General features: G+C 38.9%; 2 protein-coding genes across 6 annotated transcripts; one reads left to right on the forward strand and one right to left on the reverse strand.

The window, feature by feature from the left end:
- Window positions 1–380: 380 nt before the first annotated feature.
- On the reverse strand, window positions 381–10,783 carry LACC1 (laccase domain containing 1). Of its 5 annotated transcripts, none has more exons than XM_042806248.1 (6): window positions 10,562–10,783; window positions 6,631–7,217; window positions 5,197–5,378; window positions 4,552–4,717; window positions 2,492–2,717; window positions 381–2,048 (listed from the first exon to the last, which is right to left on the reverse strand). In XM_042806248.1, the coding sequence occupies exons 2-6, from the start codon at window positions 7,187–7,189 to the stop codon at window positions 1,874–1,876; spliced, it is 1,308 nt and encodes a 435-aa protein (XP_042662182.1). In that variant the 5' UTR covers window positions 7,190–7,217; window positions 10,562–10,783; the 3' UTR covers window positions 381–1,873. The 5 variants fall into 5 exon arrangements, with proteins under 5 accessions (XP_042662182.1, XP_042662181.1, XP_042662184.1 ...); XM_042806247.1 differs by having other exon boundaries at window positions 10,508–10,783; XM_042806250.1 differs by having other exon boundaries at window positions 6,631–6,769; window positions 10,562–10,782.
- Window positions 10,784–13,449: 2,666 nt separating this feature from the next.
- CCDC122 (coiled-coil domain containing 122) lies at window positions 13,450–22,035 on the forward strand. The gene is made up of 4 exons (XM_009976459.3): window positions 13,450–13,596; window positions 15,762–16,160; window positions 17,335–17,451; window positions 21,871–22,035. The coding sequence occupies exons 1-4, from the start codon at window positions 13,483–13,485 to the stop codon at window positions 22,033–22,035; spliced, it is 795 nt and encodes a 264-aa protein (XP_009974761.3). The 5' UTR covers window positions 13,450–13,482.
- Window positions 22,036–24,376: the final 2,341 nt, after the last annotated feature.

Here is a 24,376-nt window from a genome sequence, read left to right on the forward strand (position 1 = left end):
ACACCTTACTCACTCCACTGCTACATCAGTCAGTGCCCATAGAGTGGTTCACACTTATTTACCAGGGTAATGGGACAGAACAAAAATGTGAAGGTAGGTTGTTGGGGTTTTTTACCTAGTGCAGCAAGATAAGCCCGTCAGTGTCCATATAATTATATTATCCAAATTATATTTGGAATAAGTCTAATACATATGCATGCATATACATATACATACCATACACACCATCAGCTCTTGTGCAGTAACATGCCTGGCAGCATTAACTTGAGGGGTGTAAGTGTTGTGTCTATTGGAACTTGAATGTCCAGTTTGAACCCAGCTGTGAACATCATCACAGTGAAGTTACAAAAGAAATGAAGAATGATGAAGCAACACCGAGGTTTTTAAAAAGTAACTGAAAATGTAAGGATTTTTATTGTCAAGGACTGCAGGCTGCAGCAGAATAGTATTTCTGAAGAAGTAGGAGAGTTAGAAGAAATAATTTTTTGGTCAGTGGTTACAGTCAGTAAAATACTCAGAACCAAGCTCTTCTCTGAGAAATACCATTCACAGGTAAAATAACATTTTTTAAAAAGTCAGTTCTCCCAGAGGACAAGGGAAGTTCTCATTTGGTCACAGCACCACAAAATGAAAAGCAGATAAACAATCTGAAAACCAGATACCAGAATAACTTGGTAAATGGTTATATTAGGCAAAAGTAGCAGCATATGCTGTACAAGACTGAAAAATGCATGGTTTGAAAATCCGTATATGCAGCACAGCTAGGGACGAAGCACAGCGTGAGTGAGCACTGACCTCTAGTGGGCATGGAAGTCTAGAAGTGGCAAAGATTATTGAATTCAAAATACAAAATATGTCATGTGGACAGTGGTCCCAAGGCTTCTGCTTGGCAGCTCTGCAAGCTACAGTCAGCATAGTTTTGCTATGAGGAGGCTCTCACTGTCTATGTGTCAGGAACTATCATGTCTATTGTAACATCTACAGGCAAGTTTTTTACAGCCAAAAGAAAACAGTGCACACTTAGAATTTACTTAGTGAGACACATAAGTCAACTATTGGTCAGTTAAATTAACTGAGGCTAAATTGACTGCCTTTTTTAGATACATATTTAATAACTGGGCACTTCTCAGACTGTCTCAGTGGACATTACCAGTGTAACAATAGTTTAAAAAATCCTACGGAAACATGAACATACATTTCATAGTAAGAGTTTTAGTCCCAATTTTTCTCCAGTCAAAAAATACAGAATGGCGAGGGTTCATGTATTTTCAATGTTTGTCCCAAAGAAGTTTGCTTGCTTTTCACTTTCAAGTTACTTTCCATAGGAGAAGTCTTGTCAGTGTTTTGGAGCTCTTCTTTAAACTAATCCAAAGAAGAAAAACAATACCAGGCACATAATTCTGTAAGGCTAACCTTCAGCTGAAACTGCCAAAGTTGGGTGTTCTCAAACAGTTAATGTACAATACAGATTTCTCTTCCTATATCAGTAATGTCATACTTCACTCAGAAGTCTCATCCAGAAGCTAATGAAGACTGTTTTACTGTGTTTTTGCCACCTTAAGACAGTGAGGTTTCTGGGAAATAACTGTTTAAGGCTCCAAAAAACTGGAGCATGCATCTTGTCTTGCAGAAGGTCTTTGTCACTGGTGTGGGTTGTCGTTGTTGCCTTTGCACCCTGTCTTACACACCCTAGACATTTATTCTTGCCTCAGAATGGCAGGGAAGGGAAGAAGCAGGAGAATCTCAAGACCTGTGAATTCTCTATTGCAAATCTGTGAAAGGAAGGATGAAGAACTTCTACAAGAAGAGCAGGATGCCAGACAATGCACCAGACTTGTTGTCTAAATACTATTCAAGACTAAGAAATACTATCTCAGTCTTTGATTGATATGAAGCCAATCTGTGTCCCAAAGTTAGCGCCGTCACGAAAGTGAGAGTAAAACTTATCAGGGTGGCATGCAGTACAGAAAGTGACGTTTTGGTTCTGGTCTGTGACAGAATCATCTTGGATGTTCTCAGGAAGAATCCCACCACTCTCAAGAAGAATCCTTAAAGAAAGGAAGAGAAACAGAAAATAATATTTTTGTACATCCACACATTGCTTAATACCCTATCATTCAGAGAGCACCTCAGGTACCAATTGAACAAACTGTGCCAATATTGTGATTGGGACTTTGACGTGCTTTTCTTTTTAATTTCTTCCATTATTAGACTAGAATAAGTGCTTTTCTGCAACCAGTAAAACCACATTTAATTTCAACAATTGTCTATAATCTATAAATTAACAGTATAACAGTAAAATAGTAGTTGAAACCTAGCAAAAGTGAGCAGATAGCATTCCTTTAAAAGTATCATTTGTTGATCTGCAAAGTACTAGAGAGTACTTTAAGATGGTGAAGACCCTCGCCATAATAGTGTTGGATAATATAATATCAAAATAATTATTGATAGCTAATGTGGAATTAGTCTTTTGTTCACTAAGTAGGCTTACCGTGTTGCTCTTCTAATATCAATATAAGGACATGCAGAGTCAAATAGTCTCACACACTTTGGATCAATTCGGTGAAATTCTTTTGCTGATTCGTGAGGAAGTTTATAACAGCAAGGTCCTACAGATGGGCCCAGCACCACAAGGATATCTTGCACATTACAGCCATATTCAGATACCATAGCATTTACTGTGGCCATAGAAACTCCTAACAATGTGCCTTTCCATCCTATGAGAAATGAGAGGTCGAAAAAAAAATTGTATAAATTATCTCTTTACTTTTGTAGTAGCTAAAATACATGATATTATTAAAGGTATAAATAAATAGATATATTTACATCTAAAATAAATAATTATTTCTAGTAATAAATAGTTATTTTTTTAAAACTCCAACACATTAACAACTAGCAGTTTGCTGATACAATTTTGTGGAGATGGAAACTAGAGAGAAGAGTTTAGATTAGGATTCCAGAATTCCTCTTTCCCAGTGTCCTGGCTTAGGCAACGAGGGCATATATCTTACAGCTCCTTTGTGCTTGAAACATTTAAACAGGAATATGACAACAGAATATGTTACAGTCAGAAGCATATTTTTATAATATGGTGAAAATGGGTTTTATGTTATTTTAGAAAAAAAAAAAAAAAAAGTTCAAGCTACATACATTGTTTGGAATAGATAGAAGAAAGCCCAGGTTTGAGCTCTCCTATCCCAGTTTGAGTCCCAGGAAGTCTTTGCACTGCACAGGAAGTGGGTTATAATGAAGAATAGGATATGCTAATAACTCTTCCTCTGCTTTTCTACATCCAAAGACTGAGATGACCTTATACACAACTGTCTTTATTTGTATACACAGCAACATCTGTTCAAGTTAAACATGAACTGAGGTGAGGTTGGACAGGAAGGAAAGGACTTAGGAAAAGATAATTGGAAGCCTGGCGAGAAATGGGATGTGGGAATGAAGGCCAAAACTTGGGAGATGGAAGGCAGGAGTTCAGGCTAGATCTGGGCTGTATGCTTGGAAAAGGCAGTGGTATGTGTTGGGACAACAGTGTGGTGTATCAGGGACTAGGTAAATGAAGAGGCAGCAGAGAAAGGAGCAACTACAGATTTGAAAATTTTTACAGTAATTAGGTTTGAACACTTATAATGTAAAACTCTTAAAACTTTCAAGAGTAAATAAAATTCTCTCCATCCCTTCTCCCCATTAAAACCCACAACGTTCCCCTCTCCTCCCAGACAGACATGACACAATTCTCACTTTCTCTAATCTAAGCATGCTAGGCATGGGGCGGGACACCACCACCCCACGCCCCACTCCCCCGCTTTATTGAAGGAAAGTCAAAGTTTTGATCATTTTATAATGACTCAGAAATTTTAAATTATTTTGGCTAATTTATTGAATGCATTAAGAATTGTATGAATTAGGTGGTATTCACAAGTTCCAAGCAGAGGTGAAGTTTCTTACCATATGAAGGGGTGTACTAGCATCAAAGCTGAGTAGAAACTCTCAGCTGTGCATTCTCTTTGACCTCATAAATACAGACTTTTCTTATAAAATGAAACAGCCCCAGCAGGGAAGTCTCACCACAGGATACGTATTCTAGACCAACAGTTGGGACATCTTCTGAAGTCAGATGTAACCTCTGGTTGTATTAACCATCCCTGTTTCAGTTTTATGCTCATTTGGTTTGGGTCAGATAAATATTTCTTCTGATCCAAAATGATTGTTGGGAGCACTGGCTTTATAGCCACAGGGCACAGAAAAAAATACTTGGTTTTGGCTACCAGATCAGAAAACTAAATGTATAAATACATAAATAATAATTATTACAGCTATAAAATTTAAAAACTCCACCCACATAGCTTGCAAAGCAAACTGTTCTCAAGACTAATCTTGTTTTGACAGGATAGAGGCTTAACAGGTCAGGGTCTACATTGTTATGTGATCGTGCATTTATTCATTCTCACTCAGTGCTCCTTTGCTAACTTGCAATCCTTAGTCCAAAACTCCATTTCCAGTGGTCTCCTAGTTATTTTGATCTCCATGACTTAAAATTCCTACCAGAATGAGCAGCACCGCAGGCTTTTCTGACAGGATCAGCAAACAGCACGGGTATGCAATCAGCCCCTGGAGCTGCTATCGTGACACCCTTCTGATTCGTAACTATTCCATCGTAGCTGTCAGGTTCAGTCTTTCCCATAATACATACAGCATTAGCGTGATCAATCTGTCAAGACAAAATCAGAACATGGACAGTCATAAAGTGGCAGAAAAACCCTGTTCTGACCAATGCAAGGATTTTAGTTTGGCATGAAACACTCTTTTGCACCGACTGATTATGCGTGAAAATCAGGTACTCCCTTGTTCAAATGTCATGCAAATGTTTCAGTAGAAAGCCACCATAGAAGTGATGGTGTATTTTTCCTGTAAGAGAAACTGCTCTGATCATTTATCTGATTATTCTAATCTGTGGTAAATTAAATGTTAGAATACACTTGGAAGAAACAGTACTTCTCCATGTAGTGCCAAATGGCTGATAGTTTGGACAGCTATTCCCACAGATAAACTGCAAGCACAAATGTTTTAATCGTCCTGCTTCTCACAAGTCCTTGCTGAGAAAAATAAGCATAATGCCGACAGTTTTAGCCAGTGATACATGAAGGAAGAACTGATCCATTTACATTAATCCATTGTTTGATAAGATACCTTGACCCTGTGAAAAGTCTCCGGGTTAAATCCTGCAGCATTTGCTAGCCGGCGGAGATTTTCGTTAACAACAATTTGTGGGTCCCTCCGCTTGGAACTGCTGAAGAGATTGCAGGAGCTTAGAGTTGGTATGTAAGAGATGCCACCTGTCCGTGTGGTGAAGCCATGTAGGAAGATATCATCTGGCAAGGCAAAAAAGGCAACAAACAATTGCTTTTAACACAAGACCAGTCCAGATACAACATGGTTTTATACTGAAGAGACCTGAAATCTGACAAACGAGTATTGCTTTATCCTGTATTTAGCTGTGGCACTTAAATTTAAGGATTCTATTTTTCCTTCTTGCTCATAATCATAATTCTCTGAGGCCAAGGTAGAGGGGTTTGAGCAAGAAGGAGTCCTGGCAGATTTAGTCTGACTTTTTGCAGAGTTGTTGTGCAAACCCTAGAGAAGAGGTAACTCACTGAGGAAAATGAGAGTAGATTTTTAAGCAAATGTTCTAAGGTGGCACCTCCCAAGCTTTTTTGGCAAATGAAGCACTAGTCCTCAAGACTTCCCAGAATCAAAACCACCTTTATAAAGTATACTGAAAGCACTCAGAATTTCTAGTGTTACTGAAAAATCCTCTGTTTCTACATTACAGATCATTGATTGTGGCCTTATGCAATCACTGCTTTTGGGGGTGGTGGGGGGAGGGGAGTCTGCATGGCAAAGTGGAACACAGAAACATAGTCCCAACAACTGGTATTTTTGCTGTCTTAATAGCTGAGAAGCTTAGTGACGTAATCGAAGTTGAGATTCCAAATCTCTCTTAATGTAGTGTGATCCTTTCAAAGACACCATCAAAAACTTGAGGCACAACGAAGGCAAAGATGCCTTTAAGTAACTCATGTTCCTTTCAGGCTTTGGATCATTTCAGACATATTTTTAGGGAAAGACAGTTCTGTATTTTTGCAGTAGCAAACCTTTCATCTTTCCCCTGAATCATGAGACCCCATAATCTCACCGCTTGAGACACATGCTGCAGTAAACTGGGTTATGCCACGGCAGAGACACTGAGACATCAGTCGGATTAACCAGGCATGCGTGAGGCTGCAGAGCAGAAGAAACTCCTGTCCTGCCTTGATGGCCACTCTCAAAGTGTGTAATTCCCACACAGAAGGGAGGAGATTTCACAGTCTGCAGTAATGCTCTCACTAAACCTGGGCCTCTCTTTGATCATGCCTCAGGCCTGGAACAGACTTGCCAGTCTTTTTACTGTATTTTTATTGACACTTCACCGTCTGTCTTATAGACATGATACACTATTGCAACATCAGATAGAGTTATTTGCTGCCTCAAGACATTTCCAAATCTTACCCATTTTGCAACTCCCTTGAAGAAGTATGCTTGGGAACAGTTTCTGTAAAATCCAGTAGCTGGCTTTCTCTTTACCTGGAATCAGGGAAGATCTGAGGATGGTGAGCTCCCCTTTCAGGCTTGGCAGGCTTTCCAGGTACATCTGAATCTCACTTCGGATGAGTGCCACATCCTGGGTAGGAAGCGTTTGCGCCTCATGCCGAGGTTCAGCTATCTGTAGGTTTTTACAATCAGATGACACCTGTAAATCCTCAAATTCAAACTGGTAGACTGCTGTAAAGAGATGGTCTATATATACTTTCATTAATTCTTTTCTTAAGGTAGGGAGAATAACTTTAATGACGCTTAGGTCTTTTTCATCCAGTCTTTGTTTGATGGTGTACAGAGCAGCAGCTGTAGTCAAAGCACATACCACCTCCAGTCTTTTCTTCAGACTCTGAAAATCTCTCAGAGCTGGAAGTAAGGACTCTTGTTCACCATTCCCCTGCCTCTGGCAACACATGACATAAACGAATGGAGCAGGGATGGAAGAGCATTTCTCAATCGTTTCCATCATGTTACAGAGTAATCCTCGGATGTTGTTCTGCAAATCAGCTGGTAGGCTGAACAGATCTATCAGCACTGCTTCCACCATATTTCAGGATATTTAAAGATTCCTACAACTGTCAAGTAGTCAGCAACAAAACATGAAAAACAAACAAAAAGGCAAGGCAGCATCATTAGTCCAAACACAGAATTATGTTATTAAGGCAATGCATTCAGTGATACTGCATGGAGAAGGTGACGTAGCAGTAATTAGCCTTAGGATTTCCTCACTGCATCAAAAGAAATTGCAGCAAAAGAAAAGGAGCGGAAATGGGAATTATTAGCTATCTATTTAAGTACTTAGGTATTTTCCTACCACCCCGCCTACCTCAGGTTTTTCCCAGGTCAGGGATGATAAAAGGTTAGTACACAACATTAGCCTTACTGAATCAATTAACCCACATTAGCCTAATGGATCTTCTTGGTCTCTGACTGGAGACCAAGAGCTGGTCCTCCTCCAGCTCCCACGAGGGGAACCAAGTGCAGAGGTCGCTCACCTTGCTGGGACTGGAGGAGTTTCTCTAACACTTTTTTTTGGAGGCATTTTACACACTTATTGCTGAAGTGGAGCTCCTGTCTGCTCCCTCTCCTGGCAGCAGGGCTGCTGGGCTGGGAGCACAGTGACATCTTTCCCACAGGCCTTCACAAGACTTTTTGCACTTCTCCTTTTTGGGTTACCAAAAGTACTGTCTTGCTAATTTCTGACTTCTCTGTGGAGGGGCACACGAGCGGTATAGTCCTTTACAACATACACAGGAACTCAGCACAGGTTACTGAAACTTTACCTAGTAACACAAGAAGTGCACAGGACTAAATGAAAATAGTAGAACACTGTGCACAACTTCCTGCCTCAGCTTTTTCACCATTCTAGCTGCACTATTTGCTCTGAAACCACTGCACCTTAAGCTTATCTCAAATCATCCTGTAGTTCACAGCTTGTCTTGTGGCCCATGGTGTAATTCCAGTTTTGGTGTGGGTTTTTTTTAAACTTTTCTGGACTTTGTTGATCCAAGCCCAGTTAGGCTGCCAACCTGTGGAAAGTTGTCCGTCTGTCTCTTTCTCTCTGCTGCTAAGAGAACCTATTTTACATATCATCCAGGAAGCGTCTTATTTTCTTTTCTCTGTCTCTGATAATTTTTCAGTTTCCAGTGCAAGCCTCCAGAGGTCTGGAACAAAAGACTAGATCCCTTTGCTTTGGGAACCTTGAACAGACTAGCTGCTCAGATTTCATGACTAAGCACTGTGCTTGATCTAGGAGGAATACATGCAGCTTTATCACCAGTTGTAAGACCCCATAATCATTTAGAGAATCCCTTAACAACAACTTTTTTTTTTTGCATAGTAACAAATAGTGCACGAATATTAATTCCTTTTCAGGAAAAACTAGTATATTTGCAAGAACAAAGAACGTGATAATCTTTTAGGTCTTCGAAATCGGTGCTCTGCTACCAGAACTAACCATATCAGATAATGCCTGGCACTATTTTCCTGCCCGAAGTCCTCACTCTCCCATAACTACATGCATGCTCTGGCTTCACAGCACTTCATTATCCTGCAAAAATATGGTTTCTGTGTGTACTTGAGGCCCACCACTATGGTGGACTTGATGTCCTCCTTAGCATTATATGGTTGACAATGGATTCCCAGAGTATCTACAAATGAGAGGTCAAAGACCTTTCTGATTTTAATGGATTGTTTATTCAGAGCAGGTTTTGCAGAAAACATGCTGCATTTTCTTCGTTGTTCTTTCCCCCAGACTGGAAGAAAAATAATCCTGACTGAAAATGATGTTTTCCTTTCTGCAAATTGAACGCTTACAAAAATTAATTAGTGGCTATCAAAACAGATGAACTAAAAGTATCAAAATGTGACAGCAGATAAAAGCATCTACCAAGGAATTTGACTCCTGATTTTGCTCAGAGTATTATTTACACACAGCTGGGAACAGATTTTAGAGAAAACAGCTTGCTAAGAAAACAGTGTCAAAACAGGCTCATGTCAAAGGCCATGACTTGGGAAATCAGGATATTTTCTTCCCTACCCTGACATTCTCTGTGGGAGGCCTGTAAGAAGATGACATGACCCCAATCTAGGTATAGCAAATAGCCCCAGCAAAGACAGTGCAACAGAGGAGTGTAGTGAAAAAACAGATTATTGCTCCACTTCAGATATGCCAGTAGTGGAAGGTAAGTAGAGCTCATTGCTGTCTTTGTACTTCCCCACAAAAACACCACCAAATATAAGGTAGAAGGAAAGTGTTTGTGGAGGGAGAGGTAATTGCCTACATTGTTAAGTTGTGCGAGTATTGCAAAAAGTTCGCAGGGGCAATTATTGGGATGTACACAAAGAAACAATGGGGCTGATTCACCCTCGTATCCTTCCAGTTTTGCATCACAGAGTCCTACTGAGGTCAGTGGTGTCAGAAGTAAATTTCTTACAGTGATAAGAAAATTTTTTGACTGCTTTCTAAGTCCCCCAAACAAAACCCTTCTCAAAATACCGGCTTGCCAAGCACAGCAATGTTTTAGCTTATAAGAAATGCATTCATGGTTACTCAGGTTTTAAGTAACATGCTCTACAGTTCCAGTGTTCCATAGTAAATCTCAACTGCATGTAACTGCATCAGGAAAGATTAAGTGCATTTACTAGGGAGTTGCTCATTTCAGTACACAATGCAAGGCAAATATTTGCACAAACCTGAAGCCAAGGTCACCCATGAGCTGTTTCACTCACTCTCTGAAACTCTGTCAGTACAAACATTTGGAGGGTAAAAAGATTCTCTTGCATAGACATCAAGAAAATCAAAGAAAATGATAGACAACAAGCAGAGAGGAGAAGTGAGGAAGTTAACAAGAGTGAAAAAGAGAAAGGCAAAGCAAATACAAAAAAAACACCCAAAACAATTAAAGAAAGAAAACTGGGCTGAAGAGAAGAGACAGCCCAGGGTAAAAAAAAGATCCAGAAAGCTACTTTCAAAAACCCCAGAAATCTAATTCTAAAAGCTCACTGTTTGTCAAGACAAGATTGTTGGCAATTTCCTGCATCTCTGAATCCTACCGGTCACCTTATCTTCTTACAGAAACTCACAGGACTAACATAATTTTGGGAAAATTAAAAAGGAAAGAAGTATTTAGCATCTGTCAGGGAGAGAGACCCAGCTAAAGAGAACATGTCATTAAAGCAGCCCAAATGAACAGGGGTAAGAGCACATTTGCAATGAAATTTCAACAACAGCAAAGATCAAAAAATGGGAAAAAAACCCCCCAAAAACATAAAGACATCTTAAATGGTATTAAAATAAATCATTCTGCCTCTCTTAACCTAGGGGTATTTAGGCAAGGTTGAAGAAACAGAAATCAGCACTTACAATGAAAATGATGTAGTCCATGCAGTTTTCATAAACTCAAAGGAATTTACTTACACAGGTGGACAAATCTTCCAAACTCCTGAACGGTATCAGCTGATATAAACACACATTACCAGCTTTATATATCTCACTTCTTACTGTCAGTCTTGCAACTGATTTGTACAAGACGGAAAGTCCTGTTCTAGGTAAGATTTTTGTGGGAACCTGTATTTCTTCTTTATGATGAGACCCTGCTTTGTTGCTGTCAGTATCCCCAGGAAATAACAAACTGTACTGAAAGTTACCAAGATGATTAAGTGCCCGGGTAGAGTTAAACCCGGAAGCAGCATTAACCCTGCCATGTAACGCGCTGCTGTAATCATATGTTCTAAGGCATCAGCTTTGCACAATCTGAGATACAGAAATGTACAGCATAGCAAAACAGAACAAAACCACAAAGGAGTTTAAGGAAAATTCGTGCAGACTGAGTGAGTTTCCTTTTCTGAGCTGTAACTGCATGTTCCAGTGAAGAATTTGGCAGTCAGTCAAGAAAAAGTATATTCAGAAGGCCCCAGATAGAGAGGTTATGAGAGGCCAGACTTCAGGGCCACAGGCCCGAAAGGACGGTGCTGATTTCTCCTCAGAGCAGTCAGAAATTTTGCAGAGCTCTGTGAAAAAGTCTGAATGTTTTGTCGGGAAAATGTAAAGGTCAAAAGGCAAGTGGGGGAATGAGGGATTCATATCAGGTTTTGTCCGAGAATCAAATGATAATAAATACGTTTTCTCAGCTGTGCTAAAATCATGGTCATGACAGATGAGTATATGACAGCTAAAGGAGAAGAAAAAAAATGAAAGTAATTTTTTCACAGAGGAATTCATAAGATCTGATTTCCTGTGAATTGCTGTCCTATGTCCCCTGTTCCTACCTTACCTGCGGCTGCAGCAAACCCACATTTCTGCCAGGTCCAGAACACCCCTTGGGACTCCCCCACCATTTCCCCTCCTGCTTTTCCTTCCAGCATATGCTGGGCAGAGGGCTGAGCGCTGAATCCTCTTGGCTCTCCCTCCCAAAGGGAACTGTTGGGGCTATGTTGTCTTTCCTCCACCGAGACACCAATTTTCACAAAGTTTGCAAAAAGCGGTTATCTCTGAGGCTTTCACTGTCGAATGCGTCTGAACCAGATCATTAAAAATTAACAGGGGGATTTGATGGAGGGACACCAATGCAACCATTTTTTTTCCTTCAACCAGACTCAGAAAGCAAAAATAATTACCGGGGTTATTTTTGGTGCAGAGTGCTGAGAAAGGTTAAAGAAAAGGTCATAAAATACCCAGGATACAAAACAATATTGAAAAATTACAAATTATGTTTTGGGCTGAAGTATTAGATTCAGGTTCTGCCATTTCAAAAAAAGGGATGGAATAAACAGATCATATGCAGAGCTATTGGATTATATGTAATTTATAATTAATTATGAAAATCGTGGGATTTAGGGTTAAAATTCCTTAACCCGGAGTTCAGAGGAACATTAGCTGGCATGAGATCGGTCCGTGGTTATAAAACAGGGAGTTTGGAGTGGAGATCAGGAGAAACCAGGCCACGTTTCCTTGTAACCCGACGCTGCCCAGCAAAACTTACGTCCTCTGCAGCGTATAAAAAACACCAAGAAATTACGACAGAAAATGCGGTTTAATACGATGAATTAGGTAACTCGGCGAACTCCGAGGCGAAGAGAAGCTCAGCGAAATCGCCCGAGCCACCGGGCCGCGCCACGCTGCGCAACCGCCGTGCCCCCCCCCCCCCCGAGCGCAGAGCACCCACCCCATTTCTGACAGGATGAGCCGTTCCCTCCCTCCCTCCCTCCCCCCCTGCCCCGGCCCCCCGCGCCCGTTAACGGCCGCGTTCCCCGAGCCCGCCGCTCGCCTTCCCTCTCCGACGCTCCCTCAGCGCCGCCCCCCCCCCTCCTTGGCCGACGCTCCCCGGCCGGTGGTTTGGGCGGGAAGGGGGGCGGCCGTTGCGGCGCCCGCCCTGAGGGGCTGCGAGGGGGCGGGTGAGGGAGGGGATGGCCGGCGCTTGCTCGCCCTCCTCGGTGACGAAAAGCGGCGGTGTGACAGGGTGCTCCGTTCGCCTTGCAGTGCCTTTGGAGGGTTTGGGGCTGCGGTGGGGGCGAGGGCAGGCCTGCTTGGTGCTGGGGGCTGTGGAGTGCTTGGGAGGGAGGGATGGAGGGGGGAGGTGAGGGGTGACAGGACGACCTATTGCAACATCCCTAAGCATAAAATGATAGATGCGGTTTCTCCGGCAAGACTACCAGCCTTCTAGCGGAGTGTGGGTCATCTGAGTGCCGTTTAACGTATCGGACCTGAAGATGCATTTGTGCCAGACACGCTGCGTTTTCATAAGAGTTTGATTTTGCTTTATGTAGCAATACAGATTTTCTTCGTTTAACTTACTCTATCAGAAGTGATACAAATATAGAACTAAATATTTTCTAATCACTGGGGGGGACACCTTTACAGGTGTCCTAGTTTGTGACTTTTGATATGACAGCTTTCTCAACACTGTTTATCTTACATGAAGCATAGTTTAATGGTTAATACGGTAGGCAGTTGCAGTATAGTAACTAAAATAACGCAAATGTTAAGGCTAAATATGAGTGCATGCTCTCATGCATCTAAGATGCTTGTAAGAGCTATGACCATATTCATAAACTGAGGATCTGACCTGTGGAGAAACTAGAAGAACATTGCAATACTTTATTTTATAAAACTCTGCATGAAAGGTTTCTGATTCTTGATCATTTGCTTTTGCGCATCCAACCATTAGTAACCTGTTCTTGCTAATAAAAGAATCCAAATGAAATAATATGTTGATCTGGGATCCAATTGGAAAGTCCTAAATATTGTTCTCGTTCATTAACAGTTAGGAATTAACTAGAATGGTGTTAACACAATTAACTTACTTTTTATGTCCTTATAGTTCTGCACTTTTGCCTAAAATGGCCAAGCAAAATTCTCCATCACTAATCGAAGTTGTAAAACAAGTTGCAGAGCAGCAGCATTCACAAGCATCAGAGATAGAAAAAACCAAAACTGTTCTTTTCCAATTGCAGGTAATAAGCCTTGCTTGGAGTTCTTTAATTAATTTTTTTTTTTTTTTCATTTGATGAGGAAATATTCCTATGAACAAGAGAAACTGATAATACTTAACTTTTTCTGGGTGTTTTAATTTCAGTGTAAGGCAGCTGTTCTGTTCCTATGTGTGGCATTTAAGCTTAGCCAAAACTCTGTGTGTGTGTTATTTGTAAGGTTGCAACACAGCTGAGACTTAATTAGAGCAGGTTATAGCAGAAGCTTTTATTTTTTATTTATCTTTAAGACAATTTTTTCTGTGAGTTTGAAGTGGGTGTCCTAAATAGTCATTAAATACTGGTTTTATTTAGTAATATTTTGTAGAACACTGGATGCATGTAGCTTTTGTGAAGACTGTGTAATCATTTCTGAACTAATCTCTTACAGAAATTATTAAGCTTTCAAATATTTAACCTTTGAGATCAAATTTTTATCAAGAGAGTTACATTTAAGTCTGAGGAAAGACGCATCAGCATTCAGGCATTTTTTAGCATAGGAGAATGCAAACAGAAATAATAGAGTTCCAATTATAATGTGTTAATAGCCCTACAACTGAAATAATTGAAGTTTAAAACTTTGTACAAAGGTAACTTTTCTGAAGGAGCAGTGAAAACTTTGATTGCTTAATAATGTCAAATGACTGGCCACACCTTACAAGAACCTGTCTCCTAATTATATGCCATCTCAAAAATAGTATGATGATGATGCAACAATTAATGTGATCAAACAATTTAAACAAGGATATCTGTTTTCAAAAAAAAAAAAAAAAAAACACAAAACCAAAAACAAAACACCCCACAAAACTTTACAGCCCTAGGTAATTAAGTTAGCTTATTTATTTTCTTCCTCTTCCAAACTTCTGTTTTATTTCAAAAAAGCCAAAACCCTAGGAAACTCAATACAAGCATTAATTCTAGCTGAACCATAAAGTTAAGAAGTTACAGTGAGAATGCAGAACTGCTTTTTCCATCTTTACTTCTGTTCCCATGTGTGCATGTCACAAAAGACACAAAAAACAATTCCCTTTCCAAAATTGAAGATCTTTGCCATTAAGATCTTTTGCTTTCCTGTCCTTAGTAAATGGTGGCTGGCAGTGATAGAAATTCTGCTAAAACTGTAGCCCCAAATTTCCACATTAGAAGTTACACAGAAACTTTTTGTTCTTAACAGTTAATCATGTCTTAATTCGTTCAAGACATTGAGTAAGAGATTTCATAGCACTCGTAATGCTTCCATTAGGGAAAAGATAATAGGTGACATAAATCACGATGCTAATTCCCCCAATGCACTACTGTTGGCTGTTACTTTGGGTGGGATTCATTATAGCTAGCTTACATCACCAGCAAGTCAGATGTTAAGCCTGTATTAGTCATCTAGGCTCCCTCAGTAGTCGTGAAAGAGAAATAAACATTTCTGAGGCAGCAATTCAGCCCTCCCATCTTAGATTTATGTGTAGACATGGTGCTTAGGGACATGGTTTAGCGGTGGACTTGGCAGTGTTGGGTTTATGGTTGGACTTGATGATCTTAAAGGTCTTTTCCAACCTAAATGATTCTATGATTCCTTATGATGGGTTGAAGTACTAATTCCTGGAGTTCACTTCTCATCAGTGAGAAGATGTAGAGGCCTTTTTAGGACTAGAGGCATATTTCTCAGGGGGTTAAAAGTAGCTGAGCTGAGTTCTACTCTCAATTACTACTGTAATGAAGGTGGGATTAAAAACTTCAGTAGAGCAGACTAGTTAAGGTCCATCACCCCAAATGCCTATCTATGTGTTTGTAAGTGATTTTTGGCATCATTAGTTATTTTTAGTCTGACTAGTACTTAATGAGATTTCAGCTCTAAACAAACATTAGTATTGGGTTTGGTCTGTCATCCTATGTATCTGGCAAGTATGAGGAATTTAAAGTGATTTCAAGGATACTTTATTTCATATTTTAGACTCAATCTAAGGGGAAAAGTCTAAGATAGTATTCTTGCATTGTGCCTCTAAAGTGATGATTTTAGGAAATGAAACTAATTATCTTCCATTCAAACCACATTAAACGAGAAAAAGAAGACTTTTGAATAAATATAAATCACAGTGTTTAACTAGATACCTGTTCTAGTTAAAATGTTCTTAAGTGAACACTGAAATATTTTACAGGCGAAGTTTCAGGAATTAGAAAAGGAAATGGATTCTATTCTGTTAGAAACCAAGAAGACAGAAAGGGAAATATATCTGCAAGATGATGCCATAGAAGTGACAAAATATCACTGTGAAAATCTAGAGGCCCAAGTCAGAGCCCTATATTATGAAAATTTAAAGCTGAGGCATGACGCAGAAACAGTACAAGAAGAGTTTGAGATGACATTTGCAAGAAATAATGAATATCGGGAAAAAATAAGGGCTCATAAACGTCTCTTTTGGGAGATGGAAAGTAAAATGCCAGTAATGATTGAGCTTGCTAAAAAGAAAGCTGTCGTTAAAGAATTAAAGAAAAAGAAAGAGGAGTTAATGCATGATCTCCAGAATCCAGAAGGATCTGTTATAAAACAAATGCAGGTACTATATTTCCTCTTTAATTATTTTCTTTCTGTGTGAAATAATTTTGGCACAGTTTAGCTAATATGATTATTTTGTCTAATATGTTTACCGTTCATGAGGGACTGACTGTGGGGAAAATAGATAATTTATAATGCTACATTAATTGAAGACATTTTGACTTCAGTATGCAGCAAAAAAAAAAAAAAATCATCCGCCATTACCACCTGTGTATTATTATAAAAGTCAGGTTCATTCAGTGTGATCAAATGAACTCAGCTGTGAAAAAAATTCAAGAGCTGTAAATGAAAGTATATCATCGCCAAAATATTTGTGGGCTTCTTTGGGTTGTTAGATAAACTTACATGAACACTTTCAGAATTCTGTGGGACATTGCCATGTTGTTACATTTTTCATGTAAGAACGCAGTATTCTTTTAACTTTCCTGTCAGGTAACAAACTACAGTTGAGCTGTTTGCCAACAGGAGGTAAATGTGATGAGATGGTGATAGAAAGGAGAGAGGAAAAATATATTTGTTTTGGTATTCTAGTCTAACACTTGCTTTTCTTCGACCCTAATTACAATACTTATTAAAAACTTCCACGTAGGAATTTTTCACTCCAAAACTTCACGAATATATGAACAAATGCAAGTATGAAGATGAAATGGGATCACAGATTTTAACGCTGATGCATCTTGCGTTATTGAAAATCTGATGTTACTCTGTTCACGTAAATTGATGAAAATTTGGTTGTACAAGCAAGCCTTTAAGTCCTGATAAATAAAGATTCATTTAACATTGTATTTCCCTATGAGAAAGAAAAATCCATCTCAAATATTACAATAAATATTCTTTGATTTTGCAATAAATTACATTTTAAGCAAAATTAAGACCACCAAAATTAGTTCAAATTCCTGTATTGTTGTGGTTTTTTGCATATTTCAGTGCAATAGTATATCTTCCTAAGGAACTAAAGCTTGTTATAAATTACTTTAATTAATTTATTTGCAATTCTTAAATTATCAATGCAATTATTATTAATTATTTTAATATGGAATTGTTAATTATAGATCTTTATCTCATATCTTTTAATGAAGCTAGACTGTTAAAATGTGACATTTTTAATAAGTTTAACAGATGTAGTGTGTAACTTTTGAAGGAGGGGATTTCTGTATCTCAACTTACATCTGCAGGAGGAAATTACACTTCTAAAAAGGGAAATCACAACATTGAAAGAGTTCATCAATAAAAAAACAGATTTGCTGGAAGAAGAGAAAAAAATACATGCTAAGCTTAGAAAAGAAATTGAGGTGAGTCATTTGAATAAAATATAATTACAGTTCTGACAGAATGTAGATAGTGCAAATGAAGTTTGAAGTGCTTTATACACCATTGCTGGCCATACATTATTCAAGTATATACAGTAACAGTAAATTCTTGACACTGGTAGTCTTTCTAAAGTTCAGAACCAAATTGCTATCATGAGAAAATTGAAGTTAGGAACATTTTTTCTTAAGTCTTTTAAGAAGGAGTTGAGCTCTGAACTTTTGGAGTGATGTCCTGAAAAGAAAGAGGTCACTGAATGGTAGCAAAGCAAAATGCACAGGTTTTTATTTCTGTAATACTTTTGAAATACTTTAAATTTCATGCTGATTTATTATTCGTGACTTGTCTCATAGTTCCTGATAACTCATCAATGGGAGAATCAGTTGCACCAAGAAAATGGACTTCCCATGAATCTCCCTAATTTGAGCTGACATTAAATTAGGGATAACACAGCGGCTCCTAATTAGCTGCCAAGATAAAATTCTGATAAATAGTTAAAACCTTCTCTTTTTAAATAATTTAACTATATTTTACATTTTGTTCCTTACTAAAATACTTTGTCTAGATAGCTTTTAGTTTGGAAGTTTCACATCATTTATCTATTTAGTTCATATAAATGCCACAAAATTTAATGAGCAAAGCTTGACAGTATAAAGATTAACTGATCTAAGGTTAGCTCTATTGCCCATTGTAAAATGTAGGATGAAAAAGAATAATTTTTCATGTGATAGGGAACAGCAGAGAATTTTTAAACTGAAAAGCAAAACACAGCCACTTTAGAATAGGTCTATATTACTCAGCATCTGAGAAAATATCTTATTATCAAGGCAACATCCTCCTAAGAAGGTTCTCTAAACTCAAAGTGAAATTAGGCAGCCTAAAAATAATGTTCTGTCCTGTTATTGGAATAAACTTAATTAAATAGTGAAGGTTAAGTTGTTCTTCAGTTGTTTGGACTATACAAAATTTTTGTCTCAGAGGGAAGCAGGATGAAAAATGGACTCTTTCAGGGTATAGTTTTCTATTAAGAGCTCTCTGGAAAATAATCCGAATTTTAATATAAAATCTGACAGTGGACAAGCAGAGACATTAACAGGCAGTAGTTCTCAGCACAACTCAGGAAAGAATACTTAAGCCAAGCATGGGAATCGAGTGAGATATTAGATGTGGGTGAAGTTCTATTGAGCTGCAGTGGTAAGATTCAGCCCCTGACTGCCAACAGCTGAATGTGGTTGAATATGGGTGGCTACACCCGAGTCAGATGGGTTCCTGCTGTAATCACTGGAGAGGTAGTCAGTCCAGCTGAGGTATTCTAGAGATCCGTTCAGTTGGCCATTTGTAGGTGTTTACAGCAGGGTGACTGCATCATCTGGTCTTTCTAGACTTTATAGTATGCATTGGCTAGATTTCTATCGATCAAAACAGGAATGTAGACATGTAGATCACACATACACCTCTGAAGTCAGGTGTCTTAATCTGCAGATTTACCCCTTCTCATAGAACTTTTATATATCGCATGGATTCTCAACTTTTAACACTGCATGGGCCAAAAGTAACTGGCCTCTTTATAACTTCAAGAAATTCAACGAGGCCAAGTGCAAAGTCCTGCGCCTTGGTCAGGGCAATCCCCAGTATCAGTACAGACTGGGGCATGAATGGGTTGAGAGCAGCTCTGTAGAGAAGGACTTGGGGATGAAAAATTGGATGTGAGCTGCAATGTGCGCTCGCAGCCCGGAAGGCCAATTTTATCCTGGGCTGAATCAAGAGAATTGTGGCCAGCAGATCGAGGGAGGTGATTCTCCCCCTCTGCTCCACTCTTGTGAGACCCCACCTGCGGTGCTGTGTCCAGCTCTGGGACCCCCAGCATAAGGACACGGACCTGCTCGAGTGTGTCCAGAGGAGGGCCACAAAGATGGTCAGAGGGCTGAGGCACCTCCCCTATGGAGAAAGGCTGAGAGAGTTGGAGTTGTTCAGCCTGGAGAAGAGAAGGCTTCGGGGAGGCAGACTTCTGTCAGCCTTTGAATATATAAAGGAGGCTTTTAAGAAAGACAAAGACCTTTTACCAGGGCTGATAGTGATGGGACAAGGGCCAATGATTTTAATCATTTGACAGAGGGTAGGTCTGGACTGGACATAAGGAAGAATTTTTTTTACAGTGAGGGTGGTGAGACACTTCAACAGCTTGCCCAGAGAAATTGTCATGATTGAAAGTGTTCAAAGCCAGATTGGTCTTTGAGCAACCTCATCAAAGTGAAAGATGTCCCTGCCCATGGCAGGGGAGTTGGACTAGATGATCTTTGAAGGTCCCCTCCAACCCAAACCGTTTTGTGATTCATAAATTTGCAAAGAGCACGTGAGCTCCAGTGTTTCTGAGCCTCCAGATACAAGCAAATCAGTGTCTCATTAATGAGTTTACTATTGCTGTAGGATTTCTGGAGCCTTGTTTGAGCAGTGATTTTAAGCACTCATCTATGTCTGCCCTGACACAGTCCTATATTTAAATGACTACAGAATTCCTGCTGAAGCTTCAATAATGCCTGTGCTGGCACTCAGACAGGATGGACTGATTCTCACAGCCCTGGTGCTCCCACTTTGCCTCAGTATTATTTCTTGTTTCCCTCAGAGATTTCCCCAACTAAGCACATTGTGCAGGACTGCCTTTCTAAAGCAGCTGAATTTTGGAAAGTTAGAAAGTTTCCTTTTTTTGCAAGCAAAGTTGATGATCTGACATTGCTAATTAATAAACCCTACAATTAATTCATAACTGGGATGCTTCTCATCAGACAGGGTACTGATGGATTTTTAAGGCAGCTTGTAGACCTTGTTCCGCTCCCTTTCCTGAGCACCAGCCCCACCACCCACCTCTTGGAGAGCAGGCCCTGTTCCCAGCCTTGGACAGGGATGTCAACAATAAATCAGGGTGGTTACCTGTGTAGGGACAAGGCTTCAGTCATAAAGACTAATTCAAGACATCCACAAATAATAGAAAATAGACTGCTATGTAAAAATAATAAGAAAAAGAAAGCTCAAAAGACTGTCTATCCCTCTTTCCCCCACCTCAGCATACAGCTATATTATTCTTGGCAGAAGCTTGTCTATCCTGTCCTTGAAGAACCCCAGTGGTGGAGATTCCACAAGTGCCCAGACATTTTTTTCCTAATGGTTAACTTATATGTACACAAGGCCCAGTAAAAAGAGGCATGTTCTCCCTTCCCTCTGTCCAGTAAGCGTGTTGGTGCTCCCTGCCTCATCAGATATGCCAGACAGTTCCTAATAATGAAGGTAGAGACACATTTCTTAAAAAAGCAGGTAATACTGATCACAAATATTTTAGTGTTGTACAACACAGGCCTAGCAATGTTCAGATCCTGCAAACACTCATTCAGATGAGTGAATCTGACAGCATCCCTTGAAAAGTTGTGAAGGATTATAGTGGAGAGCCAGGCAACATGAAGAACAACAACCCATCATCAGTAAAAGAAGGCAGTGTAATTTATAAAACATGAGTGAGGAAATCAGTTATACATGAAATTTAGGCAGCAAGACTCACAGGATGTCACTGGCAATGCTGTAGTGATGCAGCTGTACACCATCATGTGTATGTTAAATACAGTGTAATAATGTTTCAATAAGCAGACACAGGAATAATTATACACTACCACCCATATGCCATTCAAACTTGGATAAGCCCAAATTTTCATTAAGTGAATACCCATTATTTCCATTTTTATTTTTTATTTTTTCTTTATAATGAATGTTTTATGCATTTACACTTCAGAATGCAAATTGTCAGAGATTGTCTGCCACAGCCAATCTTCACATAAGGCAGCGATGAGGGCAAAACTGATACACTACAGCATTGCCACAGTATTGCCTTTCTAAGAAAAACATTCCTTTTTAAGTGCAGTGCAACAGTGAAGATGTTACTACAGCCATCTAGGTTTCCTCATTTGTGTTCTAATTTATACCCAAGCGCACTTGTCAAAGGCTGAAAATTTCTTCCTTTCTTACCTCTCACTCTGGACCCTGAACTCTGCCATGTACATAGTGTTGCCACAGCTGTGAGGTGCTGACTCTTTGGGTGGGATTTATTTTGTTAAATTTTAGACATCTACAAAGCAGGTGATATCTTCACTGAACTCCTCACTTAAGCTCTTAGTGAGACAGAATTTTTCTTTCCCTTAGTGGGCAGGAAAGGCACGATTCATACTGTCCTAGAAGAGGTATCTGAAATAAGTCAGATGAATTGCTTTCTAGTTGTCTCTGCCTCTTCAGTAGCTATAAAGTGAACATGGAATGATTTGGTCAAATGTCAGAATCTACACTTCGGTGAGCTGAACCCACCTCTGTGAAAAGTGTTACTTGAAAGAAATTTTGAAGTTAATTGTATTCTATTTTATTAGGTACAGAATAAAAGATATGATGCTATTTTAAAACGTTTGCATTGCCAACTGAACAAACTCCATTCAAATAAAAGACAATGGCACTGGAACATTCAGCAGTTGGAGAAGAAGGCAGCAGAACTAAGAAAGTGTCTCGGAGAAGTGGAGTTACAAAGTAGCATATAAACCAAACCTAACAAAGCTACAATGTGGGTAATCTTTTTCAGATGGAGGAGCTTTTTTCATGGAAATACTACAAATAGTAAATAGCCTGGTAGGTGGGCCAGAGCTCAGTGATTTTATTTTTAAATTTTTTCTCCCTTTCATTCTGTGGCATAAACTAGACTGTGCTCAGTCTGTAATGCTTTGGAATAACTTTTTTTTTTTTTTTTTTTTTTTTTACTGTATTCAGAGGCTGTTCAGGAAGAAAGTTATTAACATTTCCATGTGTTTTCAAAATATGTACCAATTTTATCTAAAAAGTCATTTGAAGTCAACCAAATAAGATTTGAGGAGTTCCTTTTTATTTGATTAGGTCTCTGAAGATTGAGATCTACATTGTTTTTCCTGCAGATAAATTGGTATCAACGTATATTTGCATTCTTGAGATACCAAAATTCCAGATCTTTTATCCACATCCCTTATTACTGTAACCTGATAAGGAACTCTGAAAGCTCTGACGGCCTGTATTTTGCTGTGTGGGAAATTCATATAGAAGATATTATGGCCTGTTTGCCCTATATCTGCCAGGACGTCCTAGCACAGGGGAGAAGGAGGACATAGGTTGTCCAGCTATAAAAGGCTTAGGAACAAGTACCCTCAGAACTGGGCTTCAAATAATCTGACTTCAACTGGTCTAAGATAGGTTAGGAAAGGGGAATGAGCAGGTGAAGAGAAGACTGAATCTGGACAGCTTTTAAAATGGAACAACTCACCCTCTAGAAGTAGGATTGCATTATAGATGGTAGATTATAGAGGAACTTGCTGTGTAGAGGATCTTAGTTAACTAGTACTAGCCATCAAACATCTAAGTGCTTAATGTTCAGTAAGATGATTCTTAACATAAATGACAACCTATTAAGAATTCTTATTAAAACAGTAGTGTAGACATTTGTCTTTGCCTTCTTTTTATTGTGTTTGGTGTTTGAGGAATTTACTGTACTTTCTCTATTCTTACACTTAAGGTAATACTTCTGACTGGACATAATCTGTAAAATTTATCTCTTCTATAGAAGTAGCCTTTTATTTGAGGTATTGTCTTGAATAATTTAGATTTATATTTACTCCTGAATATAAAATGAAGATTTAAGCAAATTGAGTATTTACTGTGGAAAATGTTAAACTGCCTATATATTGTTAGCTTAGGAAAGCAAAGATTAAAATGCAATACTATTATTACTTGTGTTAGAACATTCGTATGTTAATGTATATTTACATTTCCTTTACTATGTTATTTCACTTAATGTAAAGTTATATAAAGCAATATGCTGACTCATGAAGGCTCTCTCTCAAAGTTGTTAGACTCTCAAGTTTGTTTGGCTTGATCTTTTTCCTTTGCAATATTATCAACCAGGCTACTTTAATTAAAACAATAATGTAGAAATGAAAACCTCAGTATCTTATGCTGTAGTGATAGCAATGAGATACAAATAATTTGCTGGGTTAAAACTTTTCTAACCTAATTTATTTAAAAAAAAAAAAAGAGACAGACATCTTAAAACTAACCCCTAATCTTAACTACCTTTCTGTTCTGAAGTGACTCACACATTCATTGCTGATGAGTCCAGAAAGCACCCACAGGACATTGTGTCTTATCATGTATATAGCACATTGCTGTAACATTACAACTGTTTATCCTGACACACAGCAAAACAGCTTGCATTTGATTAATGTATATTTCTAGAAAGGGATCCAGACTTGAAAAATTGGAGTATTTGCTGCCTTATTGATGGTTTCAATAGTTAACTACTCTTCTTTTGTTTTGCATCATTTCTAATTTGAATTTATTCAGCCATCTGTTGAAATAAGTGTACTTTATATCCTCTCCATAAAAATACCTATGTGCTGTCTTCTTGTTGAATTAAATAGATCAAGCCTTTCAAAGTTATTGACTGTCAGACCTGACTGAGAACTTTAGCTTAATGTATCCACCCAAAACATTTTCAGGGTATTAAGACTGTGTGCCCTTAAGTGTGTCTTTTACCACCTATACTGTTTTCATATTTAGTTTCTAGTTATTTCTGAAGCAGAACTGTGAATGCAGCAAGGTATGTTTCTCATCAGTGTCTCGTCCCACTTGATGGGTTATAAGGAGGGTGAATCTTTTGAATTCCTAAAGGGCCTGTGTACTAGGGGACAATCCCGTACTGGGGAACAGTCCAGTCTCTGCTTGGCAGAGCAGCAGGGCAGGGTTGAGTCACAACAGTGACTCAGAGAAACAATTTAGCTGTTAACTTTATTAACTGACAGTTTTAGTGAGTGGAGACAGATTGGCAACGATCAACTGATAACCTTCAGCCAGTGAATA

The sequence above is a fragment of the Tyto alba genome, unplaced genomic scaffold, assembly GCF_018691265.1.
Source record: "Tyto alba isolate M040663 unplaced genomic scaffold, T.alba_DEE_v4.0 Super-Scaffold_45, whole genome shotgun sequence".
Taxonomy (NCBI): Eukaryota; Metazoa; Chordata; class Aves; order Strigiformes; family Tytonidae; genus Tyto; species Tyto alba.

Coding starts and splice junctions, on each gene's coding strand:
- LACC1 (XM_042806248.1), bottom strand. CDS start 7,189: ATGGTGGAAGCAGTGCTGATAGATCTGTTCAGCCTACCAGCTGATTTG. Junction 5,379..6,630: donor CAGATCTTCCCTGATTCCAG/GTAAAGAGAAAG, acceptor TTGCCTTGCCAG/ATGATATCTTCCTACATGGC. Junction 2,718..4,551: donor CTGCGGTGCTGCTCATTCTG/GTAGGAATTTTA, acceptor CATTTCTCATAG/GATGGAAAGGCACATTGTTA.
- CCDC122 (XM_009976459.3), top strand. CDS start 13,483: ATGGCCAAGCAAAATTCTCCATCACTAATCGAAGTTGTAAAACAAGTT. Junction 13,597..15,761: donor CTGTTCTTTTCCAATTGCAG/GTAATAAGCCTT, acceptor AATATTTTACAG/GCGAAGTTTCAGGAATTAGA. Junction 17,452..21,870: donor AGCTTAGAAAAGAAATTGAG/GTGAGTCATTTG, acceptor CTATTTTATTAG/GTACAGAATAAAAGATATGA.